Consider the following 24,471-nt stretch of genomic DNA (forward strand, 5'->3'; position numbering starts at 1 on the left):
AATATTCGAAGTGATAAAAAGCAAGGATCTACAACCAAGATTACTCTACCTAGCAAAGTTATCATTTAGAATCGAAAGAGAAATACAGACCTTCCCAGCCCAGCCAGTGTGGCTCAGTGGCTGAGTGTCAACCTATAAACCAAGAGGTCACGGTTTGATTCCCAGTCAGAGTACATGCTCAGGTTGCAGGCTTGATCCCCAGTGGGAGGCATGCAGGAGGCAGCCAATCCATGACTCTCTCTCATCATTGATGTTTCTTTTTCTTTTTTTTTTTGATGTTTCTTTTTTAAATATATATTTTTATTGATTTCAGAGAGGGAGAGGGAGGCATAGAAACATCAATGACTATATATATATATTTTCCCAGATAAGAAAAAGCTAAAGGAGTTCATCACCACTAAACCAGTATTATAAGAAACTAGAGACCCAGTGCATGAAATTTGTACACTTGGGGCAGCGGGAAGGGGGGGGTCCCCTCAGCCCGGCCTGCGCCTTCTCACAGTCTGGGAGCCCTTGGTGTATGTCCGATTGATGGCTTAGGCCCGCTCCTAAGCCGGCTGTTGGACAGCCTTAGCGCTGCTGTGGAGGCGGGAGAGGCTCCCGTCACTGCCATTGCGCTCGCCAGTTGTGAGGTCAGCTTCTGGCTGAGAACTCCCCCTGTGGGAGTGCACTGACCACCAGGGTGCAGCTCCTGCATTGAGCGTCTGCCTCCTGGTGGTCAGTGCGCATCACAGTGACCAGTCGTTCTGCTGTTTGATTTGCATATAAGCCCTTTATTATATGGGATTATTATTTAGGATGTTAAAGGGACGTTTTCAAGAAGAAAAAAAAAATGAATAATAGCCCTGGTTGGTTTTCTGAGTGGTTAGAGCATCGGCCCTGAGATTGAAGGATTTCAGTTTCAATTCCTGGTTAACAGCACATACCTGGCTTGCAGGTTTCCATCCGCGACCCAGTCAGGGCACATGTGGGAGGCAACCAATTGATGTGTCTCTCTCACATCAATGTTTCTCTCTCTCTCTCTCTTACCCCTCTTCTAAAAACCAATGGAAAAAATATCCTCAGGTGAGGACCAATAATCATCATCATCATCATCATCATCATCCTATCTAATAATAGAGAAACATGGTAATTAACTGTAGCTCCGACACGCTTCCCATTGGCTAATCAGGGCGATATGCAAATTAACTGCCAAACAAGATGGCGGCCGGCAGCCAGGTAGCTGAAGCGAACAGGAGGCTTGCTTACTCCAGTGATGGAGGAAGCCAAGGTTCCCCGTCTGCCGCTGCTGGGCTCTGAGCTGCACTCTAAGAAACAATGTTGCAAATATAGTAGCTAAACAAACCCCATGCTTTCAGCCAGTCGGCTGAGCTGGAGTTGCAACAGTGTTTCAATTATAGAACCCAAACAAACCAGATACCTGCTTTCAGCAGCCGAGGTCTCAGAGCTGGAGCCAAGCCTCAGAGCTAAAGCCAGCTCTCAGTTCCAGTGACAGCCATACAAGGTAAATAAATCCCAGAATAAAAAAGATAAAAAAGAAAAAAAGGAGAGGTTGGGAGCTTCAGTCACCCGCCAGCCTGAAAACGGCCCTCAGCCCCTCACCCAGACTGGCCAGGCACCCCAGTGGGGACCCCCACCCTGAAGGGGGTGTGACCAGCTGCAAACAGCCATCATCCCCTCATCCAGACTGGCCAGGCACCCTAGTGGGAACCCCCACCCTGAAGGGGGTGTGACCAGCTGAAAACAGCCATTACCCCCTCACCCAGGCTGGCCAGGCACCCAAGCGGGACCCCCACCCTGATCCAGATCACCCTTCAGGGCAAACCAGTGGGGCTCCACCCGTGCACCAGGCCTCTATCCTATATAGTAAAAGGGTAATATGCAAACTGACCCTACCAGCAGAAAGACTGGGAATGACTGGTCACTATGACACACACTGACCACCAGGGGGCGGATGCTCAATGCAGGAGCTGCCCTCTGGTGGTCAGGGCGCTCTCACATGGGAGGAGCTCTGCTCAGCCACAAGCTAGGCTGATGGCTGCCAGTACAGTGGTGGTGGTGGGAGCCTCTCCTGCCTCCTCAGTAGTGCTAAGGATGTCCGACTGCAGTTTAACCCTGCTCCCCGCTGGCAAGTGGACATCCCCTGAGGGCTGCCGGACTGCCAGGGGGATGTCTGATTGCCAGCTTAGGCCCAATCCCCGGGGGAGTGGGCCTAAGCCAGCAGGTGGTCATCCCCTGAGGGGTCCCAGACTGCGAGAGGGCACAGGCCGGGCTGAGGGACCCCCCCTTCTCCCCCGAGTGCATAAATTTTTGTGCACCGGGCCTCTAGTAATAATAATAAATGGCAATAACTACATATCTATCAACATTACTTTAAAGAGGTAGATGGAGTAAATGCTCCAATCAAAAGATATAGGGTGGTTGAAAGGGTAATAAAACAAGACATATGCTGTCTTCAAGACTCACTTCAGATCAAAAGACACACAAAGACTGAAAGTAAAGGGATGGAAAAAGATATTTCATGAAAATGGAAATGAAAAAAATAAGCTGAGGTGGTAATACTTATATCAGACAAAATAGACTTTGAAACAAAGACTATAACAAGAGACAAAGAAGGTCCCAGCAATTCCACTTCTGGTATTTATTCAAAGAAACCCAAACCACTAAATTGGATATATACATCTATGTTTATTTCAGCATTATTTATAATGGACAAGACATGGAAGCCACCTAAGTGTCCATCAATAGACGAATGAAAGAAGCGGTGCATATATACAATGGAATATAACTCAGCCATAAAAAAGAATAAAATCTTGCCATCTGCAACAACATGGATGAACCTAGATAGAGAGCACTGTGCTGAGTGAAATAAGTCAACAGAGAAAGACAAATGCCATATGATTTCACTTATATGTGGAATCTAAAAAACCAACTAAATGAATAAACAAAATAAAAACAAACTCACAGATACAGAGAAAATTTTGACAGTTGCCAGATGGGGCATGCATGGGGGTCGGAGGAATGGGTGAAAAAGGGGAAAGGATTAAATAGCGCAAATTTGTAGTTACAAAAGTCATATCATAGTAAAAAATAAATCTACCTTGGTGGGAGAAAATTTATGAAATCCTGAGTTCTGAAAACTCTATTTATAAAGATGATCTAAACAATAATCTTTCACTAATTATTTTAACAAATGTTAATTTACATCTTAATTACCAGGCTCTATTCTAAAATAGTGAGGATATGGTGGTGAAAAATTAAAATCTTGTTCTCAGAAAGCCTACATTTTAGTAGACGGAGATAGATAATAAATATATAAACAAATTTTAAAAGTACAGAGATATAATTTCAGATAGTTTTAAGGCTGTGGCACAGAGTGCTTGGAACATAAAGCTGCTGCTTCTCTTGCTCAAGTGGCCTTGAACTGATACTGCCATGCCTCACTTTATACCTATGCAGTCTACCAAATTATCACTAAGGTTTTAGTACAGGCCATAAGTAAGGTCCAGCAAAAACAAACTCATAAAGGTAAAAAAGTGATAACATTTTATATGTGTTTTCCACATGTTGTTTAGCAACCCTATTCATGAATCATTTTTAGCTTCTTATAAGTCACTAGAGGCTCGGTGCACGACATTTGTGCACGGGGGTGGGGGGTGGGAGGGAGGTGTCCCTCGTGATCCCCAGTAGAGGGCATGTAGGAGGAAAATCAACAGTCACGATGACGGGGGGTGTCCCTCATCCCTCAGCCTGGCCTGCACCCTTTTGCAGTCCAAGAGCCCTTGGGGGATGTCTGACTGACGGCTTAGGCCAGCTCCCCCCCAGCCTAAGCCGTCAGTCAGACAGCCTCAGTGCTGCCGTGGAGGTGGGCTGCTGCGCTCCCCCTGTGGGAGCACACTGACCACCAGGGGGCAGCCCCTGCGTTGAGTGTCTGCTCCCTGGTGGTCAGTGTGCATCATAGTGACCGGTTGTTTTGCTGTTTGGTTGATTTGCATATTACCCTTTTATTATATAGGATGATATAGCTAGCATTCTTTACAATTTATAAAAGACCATATGACAGTACCACATATCACATTTATGCTTGTGAAAGTACCCATGCTTAAGATGCTATACTTCTGTGATCCTGAGTTACTTCATACCCTGTTAAAATTTTTCATTTTTCTCTACTGCTAGACTTTATTGTCATATCTATTAAAACCAACTGGAAGGGCAAATGTACACACACAATTTCTTTTGATCTTGATGTGCTCTTGTAAGCAAATACACACCATGCTATATTTGTTTTTCACTAAAATTATGAGTTAATCTTGTCATCCAAAATAGATAATAAGATCTGTAACACCCACCCACTAAATTTTTTTTTTGCCAGCACAATGAATGAAGAAATCTTTAAAGCTCAACTGCTTCAATCTCTCTTTCTGCACTAAAATAGAGTTTTTTATTCTTCTCTAAAACAGAGTTTTTAGGCAGGGAGGGAAGGAGAAAAATTAAGAGTGATCAGCACGAAGGTCAGTTCAACAGATTAAGAGTCAATAATTAAACCAAAGGTAAACTAGAACTCTTTAGCTCAAGCACCTCCCTGGAATTGTCCATAAGGCTTCAGAAGATACCAAACTCAAATTTAAGAAACATTAATCAATTTTATAACCTTATTTTTCTTTTAAAAAAAAAATACTTTTATTGATTTCAAAGAGGAAGGGAGAGGAAGAGGGAGACAGAAGCAATGATGAGAGAGAATCACTGATCGGCTCCTCCTACATGCCCTCTACTGGGGATCGAGGCAGCAACTCAGGCATGTGCCCTGACCGGGAATCAAACTGTGACTTCCTGGTTTATGGGTTGACACTCAACCACTGAGCAACACTGGCCAGGCTAACCTTATTTCTTAAAAAGTTCACAATTTAGGATGAAAATCAATGTCCCATGTACTGACATGATATACTGTCATTTCTTCAATTAATCTACTGAAGTTCTACTGAAATACTGCCCTGCCATTGAAAAAGTGTCACTTTAAACTGCCTTTCTTGAAAAATAAGAACATTATAAATGAAGACCATAAGCCTTTTTAAACTACTGCCTACCTTTTCCAATGACTCTTTAAAAATAAGCCTTGATCACTACTTTAATCAATTCAATACTCACATCTTGATTATATTCCAAGAAGACATGGAAATTTAAATCTTTTCTCAAAATAGGATGTGCTGCCACACGACACAGGAATACTTCATGCATTGCAACAGTCTTCTTGAATATTGCCAAGTATTCACTAGAAACAATACACAAAATTAAAGGTAAAACACTGCATCATTTAGAAAATCATCTGCATATTTTCAGCAAGTAATCTTTAAATTATTCTAAATGCAAAATTAGAGATATAATCCAAGTAAACAAAGGTTTTAGTTGAATTGTTAATATATAAAACCCAGCTCTGAAAAGACTTCATGCTAGTTAATAGTACTTATTATAGTTAAATGTTAATATTTTTGGTTTTATGAACCTTTCTTCCTATGCAAGTTGATTTTAAAGATAACTATAGGGATGTTTGTTTTCAGCTTCAGAGAAAGTATACTACAAATTATTGGGTACAATTTTACTGATTTAATTTCTAGATTTAATTACTACTTTTAAACACCTTCATATAAAAAAATATCAAAACCCAAATCTAAGTAAGCATATTTTCAACATTAATACATATTTTCTTCTAATGACCCAGAAACACAAGAAAGAAACACACCACACAGACTAATTTTTATCATTACATTGAAGAACTGTGTTTAAAATATTTTAATATCAGTGAATCACAGCGATCATACAGTAATACATGTCAGTTTGAAGAAAAAAAAAAAAAACACTTAAGGAAAAGGCCCAATATTCTTGCTTCAACTACGTGCAAGGAGGATAAGTTTTACATACCAGCAAACCAGCAGGACCAGTGTTGGGAGAAGTTTGATCTCTGTGAGGGTAGTCATTCAGTGAAGACAAAAAAGAAGGATGCAGAGGATGGAGGTAGCAGTAGAATAAACCCAAGGTTCTCTGTTATCCAACCCCTAACCAGACCACAAAAGAATCATGATCAGGGCCACTGGAAAACCACAGATTCTTCAATATTAATGTGCTCTGCTAATTTCCAGTTTTCAGTCTTATAAACTATAAAACTATGTATCTTCTATCAGACTATTTGCTTGTACCCAGCATTGACAGAATTCTTAAAATATCTGTCGCCATATACTTGGACAAAGAAGAGCTATTTTGCAATTTATCTTGTCAAGAACTTAGTATTCTGAAAAGGACTCTAGCAGCAGTGTGAATATATGCTTATAACTGAATCTAAGTGGAAGAAGAGAAAGGAAAAGCATGAAGAGGAGAAATAACCAGAAAAAGAATGATGAGGGGGATGACAATGCAAGAAAAATTATTTCCCTGTAAGATTCTCAAAATACAGAAAAACAATATACAGCAAATCCAAAATTACTTCAAATATTTAATAAAAGGGGAAAGTATTTTGTATTTTCAACAAATATGCTAAAAATGAAATGGAAAGCCCAGCCAGTGTGGCTCAGTGGTTGAATGTTCACCTATGAACCAGGAGGTCATTGTTCGATTCCCAGCCTGGGCACACGTGAAGGTTGTGGGCTTGATCCACAGTGTGGGGGGCACATGTAGGAGGCAGCCAATCAATGCTTCCCTCTCATCATTGATGTTTCTCTTCCCCTCCCTCTCCCGCTTCCTCTCTGAAATCAATAAAAATTTTTAAAAAAAGGAAATATCTCAAATTTTCAAAGATTTAATACATTTCTAATATATATGGAGCTAATTATTATATAACAAAAAAAATTTTTAAACTACTCTTTTGTTACTTTCCTCCTGTTTTATTCTCTTCAGCCAGAAGCTATAGGCAGAGAAGAGGGGAGAAATCTGTCTCTCACATGCACACTTAAAAAAAGAACAGAATGTATGCAGAACTGCTCAGTGTATACTTCTATGAGAAATAGAAATTTTGGTAGTATGCACATGTCGAAAAAAGATCACCAGGTTGCCCTAGCCGATTTGGCTCAGCGGATAGAGCATTGGCCTACAGACTGAAGGGTCCCTGGTTCAAGCCTGGTCAAGGGCACATGCCCGGTTTATAGGCTCAATCCCCAGTGGGGGGTGTGCAGGAGGCAGCCGATCAATGATTCTCATCATTGATGTTTCTATCTCTCTCTTCCTTCCTCTCTGAAATCAATAAAAATATATTTGGAAAAAAAAATCACCAGGTTGCTAATGACTAAGACCTTATAAATAAAAAACTAGCTTATTCTGCTTTAAAAAGTCATTATTTTTCATAAAGTTTTGAACCCTCCATTACTAATTTTCAGTTCTGTTTGAACCATTAATTTAAAGAATTTTACAATGTAGACAATTATTCTATAATTTTCCTGTAGGCTCTGATCATGACTATTAACACTGGTTGTGTGACTTAAACTTGCATCTTCCAGAAAGGGTCACTGTAGTGAAATGATTAAAAGGATGGGATATTGGAGAGCACACACACACAAAAATAAATAAAATTAAAAAGGGGATTAAAACAAGCACAATCAACAAAAGCAACAAAAATCACATACGCTTCCAGTTCCTGTTTCATCTTTGTGAATTCCTCCTTTGTCATGGACCCTTCTCCTTCTCCAAGCTTCTGTAGTTTTTCCCTTGAAGCATCAAAATCAGGTCTTGGTGGTGCTGGTGGGATCTGTAATAGAACCAAATCTAACTTTAAAGACTATTTTATTTCTTGCAGCAGTTCACTATAGTCACCATAAAAGACTTTGTGAATGAGAAGTGGGCACCAGTAATATCCCAGGTCAGGTTAGAGAATTTTATTAGGTCTAGAAATTCAAATCCTTGAAACCATTTATACCAAGAAAGAAATATAGCAGGGCATTATTTTCTAGTATTAGAACAGTAGTTCGTATGGTACATAAAGCTCTGATTACACACTAAGTAAATATGTATAGCAAATATGCATATCGTTTTCAAAAGTATATGAATGGTATAATACAAATACATTTTTAAAATTAATGAATTCATAGTACCTTTATGCTATTCTGTGTTTTTAAAAATTAATGAATGCTAACAGTAAGATCAAGCAAGGGATATTAAAGTGGGTTCCTGGATTGGCGCAGTGTACTAGAAGCAGAAAACACTGGCTTAAAAACAGGAAGAGAATAAGACACACTAATCTCATTCTATTCACTCACAGTAAGGGGTAAATAGGCACTTACCTTAACTGGAAGAGAAATATCACTCAAGAAAGGGTATAAGGCCGCAACCGGTTTGGCTCAGTGGATAGAGCGTCGGCCTGCGGACTGAGAGGTCCCAGGTTCGATTCCGGTCAAGGGCATGTACCTGGGTTGCGGGCATATCCCCAGTAGGAGATATGCAGGAGGCAGCTGATCGATGATTCTCTCTCATCGATGTTTCTAACTCTCTATCTCTCTCCCTTCCTCTCTGTAAAAAAATCAATAAAAAATATTTAAAAAAAAGAAAAAAAAAGAAAAAAAGAAAGGGTATAAGAAAAAAGGAGGGCCCTGGCCGGTTTTGCTCGGTGGATAGAGCGTTGGCCTGCGGACTCAAGGGTCCCAGGTTCGATTCTGGTAAAGGGCATGTACCTTGGTTGCAGGCACATCCCCAGTAGGGGGTGTGCAGGAGGCAGCTGATCAATGTTTCTTTCTCATCCATGTTTCTAACTCTCTATCCCTCTCCCTTCCTCTCTGTGAAAAATCAATAAAATATGAAAAAAAGAAAAAAGGAGGAAAGGCCTGTAAGAACTGTTAAGGAGAAATGATGGAAATTAAAGAGAGCAGGTAAGATAAAAGGAAGAAAAATTAAGTAAGGTAAAAGTTAAATAAAAATGACTGCAAGAAAATGATTATATCAAGGAAAACAATAGGGGAAGAAGCATCAAGTATAGTCAAGCACCTGTTTGTTCATGCTTGCACATGGCATCTACTATGTGCCAGGCATGATGCTGAGCAATGGACATATAAAAATATGTCCAGTCTTGATCTTTGAGGAGTGTTTAGTCTCTAGAAGGAGAAAGTAGTAAGAAAATGCCATCAGACAAGAAGATGAGAGGGGAAAAAGGTGGAAATAGGACAGGAAGAGAAAGAGGAGCTTCCAGGTTGGTGAACATATTGACATGCTAGGAAGAGGGAAGGAGGGGCACCTAGAGAGGGCCTGAAAGCTCTGTGCCCACCCCACATCCCCATACCTTGTCCTCTAGATGTCTTCCATTTGGTTGTTCCTGAGTTGTTGTATACTCTCTATAAACTGGTAATTATAAACAACAACAACAACCCCCAAAAGAATGCACTGCCAATTGTAGAAAGGGAAGCAAATGACTGAGGAGTGGTCATGAGGATGAAGATGGAATCAGGTCAGGATGATTTCAATGGCATTTGAGTGTGGTTAACAGCTAAGGCACAACATATGGTACATATTTAAATTAGATAACCTCTTAAACAGCCTCCAACTCTAAATTTAATCTACCTACCTAAGGGTTCAAAATTAGTATGGTTTGTAACACCCCCTTAATGAATCCCTAGGACAAGCCCATTACAATTCCAATATACAGTAAGAATTTAAGTTTAAATAAGGTAGCATAACATATCCACACTCCCAAACAAGACAATTCAGAATTAAAGGTGGTAACCAATTAGGTTTTGTAACTGGCAATTTTTGAAAATTACATTACTTCATTAAAAATGCTAAATACGATTTCAACACAAAGTATCTAAAACACTCCTAAAAATGGGATTAAAATGGAACCTCAACACTTACAATGTAACCTGCATAGTCTTCATTTTCAACAAAGGAATCATGAAGCCAGATAAATTCCTCATGTTGTCGAACGACGGAAAACTCATTTTGTTTAAAATTTGGCAATGAACTCTGCAAAGACAGAAATTCTCTTGAATAAAAATTAAAATTACACTAAAAAGCTTTTAATAAACATTTCATTGTTACTTAGAAAGTTATTCATTACTAGATATCAAACTCAACTATGCAAACAAAAGGAAATAGATCTACAATCTGAAAATGTGCCTGAAAGCTGAAATTTAAAATGAAAATAATTTATAAGACAGCAATTTGATTAACTAAAGGATCACAACAAAACTGAAAACAATACTGACAATATAATAAAAGCCCAGCAACTGAAACAGAACAATCAGAATGACCAGAGACCAGAACGACCATGGCCCCTGGCCCTGGCTGGCCCTGCCACCCAGCTAGCTGTTAGGGGCGATGAGGCAGGCAGATGAGTGGTTAGGGGTGATGAGGCAGGCAGGTGAGTGGTTAGGGGCAATGTGGCAGGCAGGTGAGTGGTTAGGGGTGATGAGGCACGCAGGCAGAGGCAGTTAGGGGCGATGAGGCAGGCAGGCAGAGGCAGTTAGGGGCAATGAGGAAGGTAATACGAGTGGTTAGGGGAGATCAGGCAGGTGAGTGGTTAGGAGTGATCAGGCAGGCAGAGGTGCTTAGGGGTGATTAGGCAGGCAGGCAGAGGTGGTTAGGGGCGATAAGGCAGGCAATACGAGTGGTTAGGGGAGATCAGGCAGGCAGTCAGGCAGAGTTGTTAGTGGCAATCAGGCAGGCGAGTGGTTAGGGGCAATCAGGCAGGCAGGCAGAAGCGGTTAGGGGAGATCAGGTAGGCAGGCTAGCAGTTAGGGGCCAGTGGTCCCAGACTGCAAGAGGGATGTCTCACTGCCAGTCGGACATCCCCCAAAAGGTCCCAGATTGTGAGAGGATACAGGCCAGGTTGAGGCCCCTCCTCCTACCCCCTGCACGAATTTCATGCACCAGGCCTCTAGTATAATAAAGTCTAGAGAAAATTAAATTTGCATTATGTCTAGGTCCTATGATTCATTCTTTTTGTGAGTATGTGTGTTCCAATAAAACTTCATTTATAAAAACAGGAGGTAAGTTAGATTTGGCCTGAGGACCCTAATTTGATGAGTCATCATCTATAGTAATATCTTTATATATCTTCTCTTCACAATAGGTTGCCAAAGGAGTGAAGTGAATAAACCACATTCAGAATAACACACCTTTTCACAGGAAGTAGAGACTAATGCGGGAAACATCATGTTGACCCTTTAACCATCACAGACTCTACTACATGTCAATGACAATTGAGAGGTGTTTGCTTAGGGATGAAAGTTCTTCTATTAGCATAATAAGTGTGCGCTGTGTCTACATATTCAAACACTCAGAATTTTACTACAAGCTCTGTCTCTATGCAAATGGCATTGTTTTGTTTTTTTCAACTACTCATGTAAGTCACTTTTAATTCCACACCTGAGGATATGTTTTTATTGATTTTTGTTTTTTCAGAGAAAGAAATAGAGGGGTGTGGGGAGGGAGGGAAGGAGATACCCAAGGAAGAAGCATCAATCTGTTGCCTCCTGACTGGGGATCAAACCTGACTGGGGATCAAAACCGAAACCTTTTAGTGTATATGGAACTATGCTCTAACTAACTGGCCACCAGGCTAGGGTGTAAGTCACCTTTCATAGTCTGTGTAAAACTCACCTGGCCAGTGCTGCTCAGTGGTTGAGCATTGACTTATGAACTAGGAGGTTACGGTTTGATTCCCTGTCAGGGCACATGCCCGGGTTGCGGGCTCGGTCCTCAGTGTAGGGTCTGCAGGAGGCAGCTGATCAATGATTTTTCCTATCTCTGATGGTTCCTATCTCTCTCTCCCTCTTCCTTCCTTTCTGAAATCAATAAAAATATGTTTTTGAAAAATAAAAACATGCTTTAAAAATTGTGTAAAAGCATTCTAATTAGATATACACATGTATGTTTTAGCTCCCTCCACAAACATGATTTATATATATATAATGTTGAGAAATCTTAAGAGGCAAACTCCGCAGCAAATTCTTAAGTGTATCAAATACAATGCAAGATTGAAACCTAGTTAAAATCTTAGAAATGTTGTAGTCCCTTTAGGGAGAAAAAAAGTCATTATTTTATTGTGTGTGTGTCTGCTTATTACTGTGAGTCACTTGGTTTTGACTACTCATGCAATTCATATAGTGGATTTTGTTAGTGCTGTGCACTAAATATTCCTAGCATATAGCAGAATTGCACTCTGTGCCCCCTTGAAAGAAAAAAAAAAAAGAACTTTAAATTTCATTTTTTCAATTACTGTTTACATTCATTATTATTTTACATTAGTCTCCGGTGTATAGCATAGTGGTTAAACAATCATATATACTTTACAAAGTGTTTCCCCCGATATTTTTAGTGCCCACCTGGCACCATACATATTTATTACAATACTAGAGGACTGGTGCACAAAAATTTGTGCACCCGGGGGGGAGAGGGGGGTCCCTCAGCCCGGACTGTGCCCTCTCGCAGTCTGGGACCTCTCAGGGGATGACCACTTGCTGGCTTAGGCCCGCTACCTGGGTGATAGGGCCTAAGATGGCAATCAGATATCCCTCTGGCAGCCCAGCAGCCCTCGGGGGATGGCCACTTTCCAGCAGGGAGCAGGCCTAAACTGCAGTCGGACATCCTTAGCGCTGCTGAGGAGGCAGGAGAGGCTCCTACCACCACCGCTGTACTGGCAGCCATCAGCCTAGCTTGTGGCTGAGCAGAGCTCCTCCTGTGGGAGCACACTGACCATCAGAGGGCAGCTCCTGCATTGAGCGTCTGCCCCCTGGTGGTCAGTGTGTGTCATAGTGACCAGTCATTCCCAGTCTTTCTGCTGTTAGGGTCAGTTTGCATATTACCCTTTTACTATATAGGGTAGAGGCCTAGTACACGGGTGGGGGCTGGCTAGTTTGCCCTGAAGGGTGTCCCGGATCAGGGTGGGGGTCCTGCTTGGGTGCCTGGCCAGCCTGGGTGAGGGGGTGATGGCTGTTTGCAGCTGGTCACACCCCCTTCAGGGTGAGGGTCCCCACTGGGGTGCCTGGCCAGTCTGGGTGAGGGGCTGAGGGCCGTTTTCAGGCTGGCGGGTGACTGAAGCTCCCAACCTCTCCTTTTTTTCTTTTTTCTTTTTTATTTTGGAATTTATTTACCTTGTATGGCTGTCACTGGAACTGAGAGCTGGCTTTAGCTCTGAGGCTCGGTTCCAGCTCTGAGACCTCGGCTGCTGAAAGCAGGTATCTGCTTTTGTTTGGCTTCTATAATTGAAACACTGTTTCAGCTCCAGCTCTGAGGCCTGGATGGCTGAAAGCAGGTATCTGGGGTTTGTTTAGCTTCTATAATTGCAACATTGTTTCTTAGAGTGCAGCTCAGAGGCTGGCAGCGGCAGGTGGGGAACCTTGGCTTCCTCCATCACTGGAGCAAGCAAGCCTCCAGTTCGCTTCAGCTGCCTTGCTGCAGGCCGCCATCTTGGATGGCAGTTAATTTGCATATCTTGCTGATTAGCCCATGGGAAGGGTAGCGAAGTTATGGTTAATTACCATGTTTCTCTTTTATTAGATAGGATTATTGACTATACTAGAGGCCCAATGCACGAAATTCATGCAAGGGGCTCGGCCCTCGCAGCTGTGGCTTCATCCGGAAGCTTGTTCAGCTGTCCCATCTAATTAGCATAGTATAGTTTTATTATTATAGATTCCCCCCATAAGTAATTTGTAACTACCAATTTGTACTTAATCCCTCCACCTTTTCACAAAGTCCCTCAACTCTCATTCGCTATGGCAACCATCAGTTTGTTCTCTGAGTCTCTTTCAATTTTTGTTTGTTTGCTTATTTTTTTCTTTAGATTTCACATATAAGTGAAACCATATGTGACTTATTTCATTTAGCACAATACCCTCTAAGTCCATCCATGCTGCCGCAAATGGTTAAGGTTTTACTCTTTTTATGATTCATTCTTAATGTTAATCTTTAAAAAACACATTTCCTAAAAAAAAAACCATTTACTATTGCAACAAAAAAATTAAGATACCTAGGAATAAACTTAACTAAGGAGGTGAAAGACCTGTACTCCGAAAACTACAGGATACTAAAAAAAGATAGAGCAAGATATAAACAAGTGGCCAAAGCCGGTTTGGCTCAGTGGATAGAGCATTGGCCTGCGGACTGAAAGGTCCCAGGTTTGATTCCGGTCAAGGGCATGTACCTGGGTTGCGAGCACATCCCCAGTGGGAGATGTGCAGGAGGCAGCTGATCGATGTTTCTAACCCTCTATCTCTCTCCCTTCCTCTCTGTAAAAAATCAATAAAATATATTTAAAAAAAAAAAAGATTCTGCTCAAGCTTCTCCTCAAAGCTGGAAACTCCTTTATCCTGGGATGGAAATACTACCCGGAATGAAAGCCTCTGCAGCCGGCAGCCGCTGACCAAGTGCATGAATATTTGACTCCGTTTCTGCAGTTAATGGCTGACTGGAAGGCCACGTGCAGAAACCGTTTCATGAAAAAAAAAAAAAAAAGATATAAACAAGTGGAACAATATACTGTGTTCATGGATTGGTAGAATCAACATAATTAAAATGCCCATACTACCCAAAGCAATATATAGATTCAATGCAATTCCCATTAAGATACCAAAAGCATATTTTACAGAGCTAGAACAAACTCTGCAAAAATTTATATGGAATAAAAAAGAGCCTGAATAGCCACAGCAATCCCGAGAAAGAAGAACAAAGTTGGAGGGATCACAATACCAGATATTAAGCTATGTTACAAAGCCACTGTTCTCAAAACTGCCTGGTACTGGCACAAGAACAGACATATAGACCAGCAGTTCTCAACCTGTGGGTCGCAACCCCTTTGGCAGTCAAATGACCCTTTCACAGGGGTCGCCTAAATACATCCTGCATATCAGATATTTACATTATAATTCATAACAGTAGCAAAATTACAGTTATGAAGTAGCAACGAATATAATTTTATGGTTGGGTCACAACATGAGGAACTGTATTTAAAAGGCCAGAAGGTTGAGAACCACTGATATAGGCCAATGGAACAGAACAGAGAACCCAGAAATTGACCCAAGCCATTATGCTCAATTAAAATCTGACAAAGGAGGCAATAGCATACAATAGAGTCAAGAGAGTCTCTTCAATAAATGGTGTTGGGAAAATTGGACAGATACATGCAAAAATTTGAAACTAGATCACCAACTTACACCATACACAAAAATAAACTCAAATGGATAAAAGACTTAAATGTAAGACAGGAAATCATAAAAATCTTAGAAGTATCCACAGGCAGCAAAACAACAGACATATCTTTAAAAAAAAACAACAAAAAAAACCAAACAGACATATCTTGTAGCAATATCTTTACTGACACAGCACCTAGGGCAATGGAAACTAAGAGAAAATAAACAAATGGGACTACATCAAAATAAAAAGCTTCTGTACTGCAAAAGAAACCATCAACAAAACAAGAAGAGAGCCTACTGCATGGGAGAACATATTTGCCAATGTTATATCGGATAAGGTATTAATCTCCAAAATATATAGGGAACTCATACAACTTAACAAAAGGAAGACAAACAATCCAATAAAAAATGGGCAAAGGACCTAAATAGACACTTTTTAAAAAAGTATATATTTTATTAATTTCTTACAGAGAGGAAGGGTGAGGAATAGAGAGTTAGAAACATCGATGGAGAGAGAAACATCAATCAGCTGCCTCCTGCACACTCCCTACTGGGTATGTGCCTGCAACCAAGGTACATGCCCTTGACTGGAATTGAACCTGGGCCCCTTGAGTCCGCAGGCCAATGCTCTATCCATTGAGTCAAACCGGTTAGGGCAATAGACACTTTTTGAAAGTGGACATACAGAAGGCCAAGAGACATAGGAAAGAATGTTCAAAGTCACTAATCATCTGAGAGATGAAACTCAAAACGATGATGAGATACCATCTCACACCTGTCAGAATGGCTATCATCAACAAATCAACAAACAAGTGCTGGCGAGGATATAGAGAAAAAGGAACCCTCATACACTGCTGGTGAGAATGCAGACTAGTGCAGCCACTATGGAAAACAGTATGGAGTTTCCTCAAAAAAATTAAAATTGGAACTCCCATTTGACCCAGTGATCCCACTTCTACGAATCTATCCCAAGAACTTAAAAACACCAATCAGAAAGAATATATGCACCCCTATGTTCATAGCAGCACAATTTACAATAGCTAAGATTCAGAAACAGCCTAAGTGCCCATCAGCAGATGACTGGATTAAAAAAACTGTGGTACATCTACACAATGGAACACTACGCTGCTGTAAAATAGAAAGAACTCTTACCATCTGCAACTCTAGGATGGACCTAGAGAGCATTATGCTATGTGAAATAAGCCAGTCAGAGAAAGATAAATATCACATGATCTCACTCATATGTGAAATGTAATGAACTACATAAACTGATAAATGAAAATAGATACAGAGCCCTAGCTGGTTTGGCGTCGGCCTGCGGACTGAAGGGTCCCCGGTTCGATTCCAGTCAGGGGCACATGCCCAGGTTGCAGGCTCGATTCCCAGTGTGACGTGTGCAGGAGGCAGCCGATCAATGATTCTCTGTCATCATTGATGTTTCTCTCTCTCTCCCACTCTCTTCCTCTCTGAAGTCAATAAAAATATATTTTAAAAAAATAGTTACAGCCAGAACCGGTTTGGCTCAGTGGATGGAGCGTCGGCTTGCGGACTGAAAGGTCCCGGGTTCGATTCCGGTCGAGGGCATGTACCTGGGTTGCGGGCACCTCCCCAGTGGGGGATGTGCAGGAGGCAGCTGATCGATGTTTCTCTCTCATCGATGTTTCTGGCTCTCTATCTCTCTCCCTTCCTCTCTGTAAAAAATCAATAAAAAATATATTTAAAAAAAAAAATAGTTACAGAGACATAGACCATTGAACAGACCATCAAAGCTCAGGGGGAAGGAAAGGGAGTGGGTAGGTGGGATAAGAGATCAACCAGAGGACTTGTATGCATACATATAAGCACAGCCAATGGACACAGACAGTAGTGGGGTGAGGGCAGGTGCTGGGGGACAGGAGAGGTCAATGGGAGGAAAAAGGAGACATATGTAATACTTTCAACAATAAAGAATTAAAAATAAAATACATTTCCCTAAAACATTTTTGTGAAAATAGCACCAGTGAATTATAAATGAAAATAAAAACACACACACAAAACAAATTTCATTCTAACTATGTTCAAAACCAAAGTTCTAGTCAATATATTATTACATATGTAACATTAGCACAATAAATGCCTAAAATAATACAAGCACAAAATCACATTTACCTTTGTGTGAACAGTGAATTTTACTTTATCTCTTTCACTAAGAGCATCAGAAATGTCCACTTGCAGAGCAGCATCACTTTGAAGATCTACATTTATTGCTTTAAGCTAGAAAAAGAAAATAATGCCTTAATAAAAATTCTGTGGGCTTTTATATTATTTCATTCTTCCCCCAGATAATTAGATAATGCAAAAACAATACTAAAGTAACAAAATACTTTTAAATCTAAAAAATACTCAATTTCATTTAATCTATATACATATTTTGGGGCAGTTACTTTGGGCATGCTATTATCCTAACTAATTTTCATCTATACCATTCAACGATGCTTTGTATGAGTTAATGTATTAACTATAATTGATTCTTTAGTTTCACCCCAAAAGTAAACTGTCTTCCAAGATGATGTTTCATTAAAATTCAAATGTTTTAAAATTAAGAAATGTACCCACCTTTAAGAACAAGAAGAAAAATAAAAAATAATGGCTAATAATTTTGACTCTATTATTCTAATTCAAGAATACACAATGAAACTATTAAATATAGTTAAATATGTTACAGATATGAAAAGTGATAAAAAATGCTAACATACAGCACTCAATAACTCCTGTGATATAATTTCACATCTTACTCTGCAAGCTTTAATACATTAGAAGAATTGGATATGCTCTCCATTTACTTGTCTATTCATTTTTTTTTAAATCCTCATCTGATCATATGTGTCTATGTGTGTGTTTTTTAAAATCGATGCTTAGAAACAGGAAGGGAGAGAAACATTGATTGGCTGTCTCCTGTACACACCCTGACCCCGGATCAAACCTGATACCTAGGTATGTGCCTTGGTCGGAAATCAAACCTGCAACCTTTTTTCTTTTTAGTGTACGGGACGACATTCCAACGGACTGAGCCACCGGGCTAGGGCTCCACTAACAATTTTTAAGTTTCATTAATTTTTCTTCCCCTTTAAACAAATGAGCATTCTAACATGGTTGGGAAGTTTGGAGACTTACAAAAGAATCAAATACACTAAAAGAGAAATAAATCTCAGCCAGATGCAAAGATATGAAATTTTTAAAGTCTAATTAACTAACCTACTTCAAATACTCTAGTTGTAAAACCCAGAACTTACTTTGCCAATCTCACTTAGTCATTAGCATTCCAAATTTCACTTACAATGTAAATGGAAAAAATGATGGAAACAAAATTGTTTGTACTTTAGAATTAATTATATTTTAAAAAGTCCTATTAATAAAAGCGTACTATGCAAATCAACCAAACGGCGGAATGACTAGTTGGCAGGGGGCAGGGCCAGTGAGCAGGCAGGGCCAGGCCAGCCAAGGTGTGTGCCAGGGGGCAGAGGGAGGGGACAGTGATGGGGGTGGGGGGTTGGTGGTGATCAGCTGTGGCGGAGGGGCAATTGGGGCAGGGCAGGGCTGGCTGCACACTGGCCAGCATCATCCCCTCATAGACCTGTCCAGTAGCCTCCCGCAGAGGGAGTCCACCAGTGGTGGTGGTGGCAGCTGAGGTGGTGGTGGGGGGGGCAGGGCTGGCCTGGTTGCCTTCCACAGAGGGAGGCCAGATAGTGGCTTAGGCCCGCCCCTCACCAGGCCTGAGGGACTCCCCCAAGTGTATGAATTTTCGTGCACCAGGCCTCTAGTGTATACATAAATGGCTTATAAGAAATACAACAAAATGTGAATAGCAGTGGATTTTCTTTACCAATATATATTCTTTTATTCTCCCAATTTTCCAAAATATGCATGTATTACTTTTATAAACAGGCAAGAAGTAAACCCTCCAAGAAGGAGAACTTTCCCACCAAACACAACATTCAGACTCATAATTTCTCTTAGTAATCCGTCTATGGCATTTACAGCATGACTGGATGCCATGGTGCATTCATCAATAATGAGAAGTTGGGCCTTTTTAATAGTTTTAGCAACTTCACTCTTTATATTAAGTCTAGAAATTGAAGTTTCATTTAATGGAATCGGTAATTTATATTGGGAATGAAAGGTGCTTCCACCGAGAAGTAAATTTGCAGCAATTCCTGTAGACACTGTGGGTAAAACAGTACCACCACGGCCTCTAATATAATGTATTAAAACTTTATAAAGATACGCAGGTGAATAGGATTCCTAGCTGGCGGGCCCCTGATAGCAAGCTGGCCACCTGTCGATTTCGTGAGGAATAGGGTTCCCTCCTCCCTCCTGTCAGGGTCTGGGGTGCAGGTGAATGGGGTTTCTGGCTGGCAGGCCACTGACAGCAAGCTATCCAACAGCAGATTCTGTGAGGAATGGGGCTGCCTCCTCCCTACTGTCAGGGTCTGGTTTGAAGGCCGGACTCAGTACTTCCACGCTCCGCTCCGAGGGCGGGTTCCTGCCTGAAACCTCGCCCTCTGGGAAACAGCTGGGGGAGGGCCCAGCCGTTTCCAAGACGACCCCTGCAGGACTGACTTCCTTCCGGTTGGTCGAGCTTCTGGACATGTTACATCCGGAGTTTTTATATAAGTAGACTAGAGGCCCAGTGCACGAATTCATGCACAGGTGGGATCCCTTGGAGTGGCCTGCAGGGATTGGGCCCCAGCTTGCACCCCCAGCCTCGCAGCCCCACCTGGCACCTGCCTTGGCCTGGCGCTGCCCCCTCACCTGCTCCACCATCCTGCCTGCGGGGTGATCAGTTGGGGCCGTGCCCTGTGGTGCGATTGGTGGGGCAATCAGGCCCCCGCTCACACCCGCCTTGGCCTGGTGCCACTTGCTCACCTGCTCCACCATCCCGCTGAGGTCCCACTCTCGTCAGGGCCCATTTGGGTCGGCAGTGCCTCCACTGCTGCCCACTGCCAGCACCGCGTCACTGACACCCGCCATGTTCCATGCCACCCCCTGGTGGGTAGCGTGCATCATAGCGAGTGGTCGAACTTCCAGTCGGACAATTTGCATAGTAGGCTTTTATTATATAGGATTCCTTATAGAGCCACCAGAATGATCCCATTGAACTAGAAATCATTCTTTTGCTCAAAACCCAAGAGGTTCCCACTTGGAGAAAAGCCAAAGTCCTTACAGAGGCTCACCAGGCCCCATATAGTCTGCATCTGACATGGTCCCTTATTAACCTACCATTCCTCTGGCTCACTGAAGCTTGGCCATAGGATCTTGTTGTTGTTCCATGAACACACAGACATGCTGCCACACCAGACACCTATCTACATGGCTCACTTAATCATTTCCTTTGTCTTTATGAAGTATCACTTCATAAAAGCTTTGCCTGGCCCCCTATGAAAAATGCAGCTACTCCCAAACCCCAACAATCCCTTTCCCTACGTCATTGTTTTCATAGCACTTATTCACCATCTACTATATTTTATTTATTGTTTTTTAATGGTCTTCTCTGACTAGAATGCCAGTTCTTCGAGGACAAAGATTTTGGGGTAGCTCTTAACAAATATTTGTTGAATGGAAAGAAAGAAAGTTGGCAACCGTAACAGGACTAAGAAACTGTTTTCAGGTAATTATGGTACAATCAATTAAAAAAGTCCCAAGAGGTTCTTCAATAAATCTCCATCTTTGCTATAAAATTAAAAAAAAAAAAAAGTCCCAAGAGAGCCCAGCTGGTGTGGCTCAGTGGTTGAGTGTCAACCTGTGAACCAGGAAGTCATGGTTTGATTCCTGGTCAGGACACATGCTCAGAGTTGTGGGCTTGGTCCCCAGTGTGGGGTGCACAGGACACAGCTGATCAATGATTCTCTCTCATCATTGATGTTTCCATCTCTCTCTCCCTCTCCCTTCCTCTCTGAAATCAATAAAAAATATTAAAAAAAATCCAAGAGAGAGACAGAAGTAAATTCTGTTAAACTCACTAATTCAGGTCAAATTTAAAATCTATTTAACTCCTAGCCCAGTTATGATTTTGGAAGTTCTGTATACCCAGCAGTCAAATCAATGGTTGATTATACATACACTAGAGGCCCAGTCCACAAAAATTTGTGCACTGGGGGGTGGGGGTGGGGGTCCCTCAGCCCAGTCTGTGCCCTCTCACAGTCTGGGACCCCTCGGGGGATGTCCACCTACTGGCTTAGGCCCACTCCCCAGGGGATCAGGCCTAAGCTGGCAGTCAGACATCCCTCTGGCAGCCCGGGAGCCCTCGGGGCATGTCCACTTGCCAGCGGGGAGCAGGCCTAAGCTGCAGTTGGACATCCTTAGCGCTGCTGAGGAGGCGGAAGAGGCTCCCGCCATCACCGTTGTGCTGGCAGCCCTCAGCCTGGCTTGTGGCTGAGCAGAACTCCTGCTGTGGAAGCAAACAGATCACCAGGGGGCAGCTCTTGCATTGAGCATGTGCCCCCTGGTGGTCAGTGTGTGTCATAGTGACCAGTCATTCCCCTGTTAGGGTCAATTTGCATTTTACCCTTTTATTATATAGCATAGAGGCCTGGTGCACGGGTGGGGGCTGGCTGTTTTGCCCTGAAGGGTGTCCTGGATCAGGGTGGGGGTCCTGCTTGGGTGCCTGGCCAGCCTGGGTGAGGGGTTGATGGCTGTTTTCAGGCTGCCCACACCTCATTCAGGGTGGGGGTCCCTGGCCAGCCTGGGTGAGGGGCTGATGGCTGTTTGCAGGCTGCCCACAGCCCCTTCTGGGTGGGGGTGGGGGTCCCAATGGGGTGCCTGGCCAGCCTGAGTGAAGGGCTGAGGGCCGTTTTCAGGCTGGCCACGGCTGCGGCTGGAAGCAGGTATCTGGGATTTATTTATCTTCTAGAATTGAAACTTTGTAGCCTTGAGCGAAGCTCAGGGCTGGCAGGGCAGGTGGGAAGCTTGGCTTCCTCCACTGCCGGGGGCAACCCAAGCCTCATGCTCGCTCCAGCTCTGTGGCCGCCGCCATCTTAGTTGGGTTAATTTGCATATTTGCTCCTGATTGGCTGGTGGGCATGGCTGGTGGGTGTAGTGGAGGTACTGTCAAGTTGCATGTTTCTCTTTTATTAGATTAGACTAGTGGCCCAGTGCATGAATTCATGCATATTGAAAGGAAATTACTTAGAAGAAATGTTTTAATATTGCTATTCACCCTTTTTCTATAATAGGAGTGTCAAACCAAATTCACAATTGACAGTGACAGATCGAAACACACTAGTGTGATTGGCGCCAGTGAGAGCTTTATATGTATCATGCATGCGCGAGTCAACCTAGCCTTTTACAGAGATAGTTCAAATTTGCTTAACACATTGTATGCGGGAAACGTATTTATACGTTTTACGTATTTATACGTTCTACCAGTGTAGTAGAGCGCAGGACACGTATTAATACGTTTTTTATAGACTAGCGGTAGAATGCAGGTAACGTATGAATACGTAAACTAAAGTTATCGTAATTTTACTGAATGTTGCCATTTGCGCAAAAAATTAGCAAAAATGGCCCGTGCCACCTGTTAGCGCGCGATAAAAACTACCTGCAAACAATGTGTTAATTAGACCTGCTTTCTGATGCAGCTAAACTTTTTCCAGCCCAGTGAAGCACCCCAACTTCTCTTCCAGGTAATTGTCAGCAACACAGCAGTAAATATCAACACGAAGCAGATTTTTATTGTAGATCACGCAGAGAGAACAAAGGGTAAAATATTTGACTGCAGCAGTGTTTGACTATATTCTGAGCAGTGAGAAAACCTGAAGTCATTTTCAAGGTCCACCATTTCTTACTTCTTTTCAGTCGGGACAGGTTTCTAAGCTTTCTAAGTCTCCATTTTCCAGCTAATGAAAAGAAAATATGATTCCACCGAGTCTCCTATTTACCTACTCCAGGATTTCTGTGAGGACCAAATGAGATGAGGTACATGAAAATGCTTCCCAGACATTTGGTTAAAGTGTAAAATGTTTCCACCAGGCTGTAAAGCAAATCGTGTTCCTGGGCTGAAGAAACTGCAAGGAGGCTAGTTGCTAGCGAGAGGAAGCCAGGCGTTGCTACGTGATGTCATTACCCGGATGGACACTTAGCATAGCCTTTTATACACACAGATCTTCTGGAAACTGGCACTTGCAACCAGATTTCCTCTCATATACCATACCAGATACAACAAAACATTACTAGGGTCCCATGATAGGTCACTCCAATGTTTTTCTTGCTGGTCTCAACTCCCACTGCTCTTTTGTCATAACTGACTTGCAAATTCATACATATAGGATCAATTCAACCATCAACTTTTTTTACATTTTGAGATGCTGAAGGTGGCTAGAGAAAAATCATAATTGGCATTTGCAACTAGATTTCCTCTCATGGACCATACCAGAAACAATAAAACATTACTAGAGTAGTACTAATGGTGTCTTGCTATGTGTTCCTTCCAGGTCAAAGTTATATTACTGGTAGTACACATATAAACTTTTACTCTTTAGACAATATACTGATATGAATTTATTCAATAAACTTTTTTTTTTTAGCACTTATATGCAAACCACTGTCCTAGGCCTTAGGTGGAGGATATAAGGGGAAGAAAAAAACCTTGCCTTCAAGAAATTTGTAGTAGTGAGGAAGACAGTATCTATACTAATAAATGGGTAATATGCTAATTAGACCAGACATCTTCCAGATGACCTTCCGGACAAAGCCATGGTGGCGGGGCCGAGGTAGAAGTGGTTAGGGGCAATCATGTCAGCAGGGGAGAGCAGTTAGGGGGATCAGGCCAGCAGGCATGTGAGCAGTTAGGAGCCAGTGGTCCCGGATTGCGAGAGGGATGGCCAGGATTGGAGAGGATGCAGACAGGGCTGAGGGACCCTCCTCCTCCTCCTCCTCCCCATGCACGAATTTCATGCACCGGGCTTCTAGTTATGTAATAAAGCACTCTCCCACCATTTTAACTGTGTACAATCTGACCTTATCAATCCTTCCAGCCTTGTGAATTTTCCATATATTTCCAGTCTGTTAGTCCCCTTGCTGCTTCCTTCCTTTTCTAATCCACTCCCTATGTCACAAATATCTTTCCAATACCTTTCTTACTGGTCCTGTCAACTTGAATTGCTCTTGTGCCATATCTGGCTTGCAAATTCCCACACACAGGATCTGCTGACGATCAACTTTCTTTTCTTTTTTCTTAGAGAGAGGGAGAGAGAGAGGGAGGGAGGGAGAGAGGAAGAAAGGGAGGGGGAGAGACAAAGAGAAACACCAACTGGTTGCTTCTGGTACACACTTGGTTGCCTTTGGTATTCACCCCGATGGTACGTACACTGACCGGGAAAAAACCCAAAACCTG

General features: G+C 42.2%; 1 protein-coding gene across 3 annotated transcripts in view; it reads right to left on the bottom strand.

Moving 5' to 3' along the window:
• The window catches only part of SNX6 (sorting nexin 6), a 73,070-nt gene that overhangs the window by 41,680 nt on the left and 6,919 nt on the right, over positions 1–24,471 (bottom strand). Inside the window, exons 3-7 of one of the 3 annotated variants that reach the window (XM_081089993.1) lie at positions 24,210–24,311; positions 17,250–17,354; positions 9,820–9,930; positions 7,608–7,729; positions 5,146–5,269 (exon numbers count right to left, since the gene is read on the bottom strand). In XM_081089993.1, the coding sequence (XP_080946119.1) occupies positions 5,146–5,269; positions 7,608–7,729; positions 9,820–9,930; positions 17,250–17,354; positions 24,210–24,311 (564 nt within the window). Of the gene's footprint in view, positions 1–5,145; positions 5,270–7,607; positions 7,730–9,819; positions 9,931–13,061; positions 13,470–17,249; positions 17,355–24,209; positions 24,312–24,471 lie in introns of those variants that run through there. The other 2 variants (XM_081089994.1, XM_081089995.1) reach the window with 2 other exon arrangements.

The sequence above is a fragment of the Myotis nattereri genome, assembly GCF_964212035.1.
Source record: "Myotis nattereri genome assembly, chromosome: 1".
NCBI lineage: Eukaryota > Metazoa > Chordata > Mammalia > Chiroptera > Vespertilionidae > Myotis > Myotis nattereri.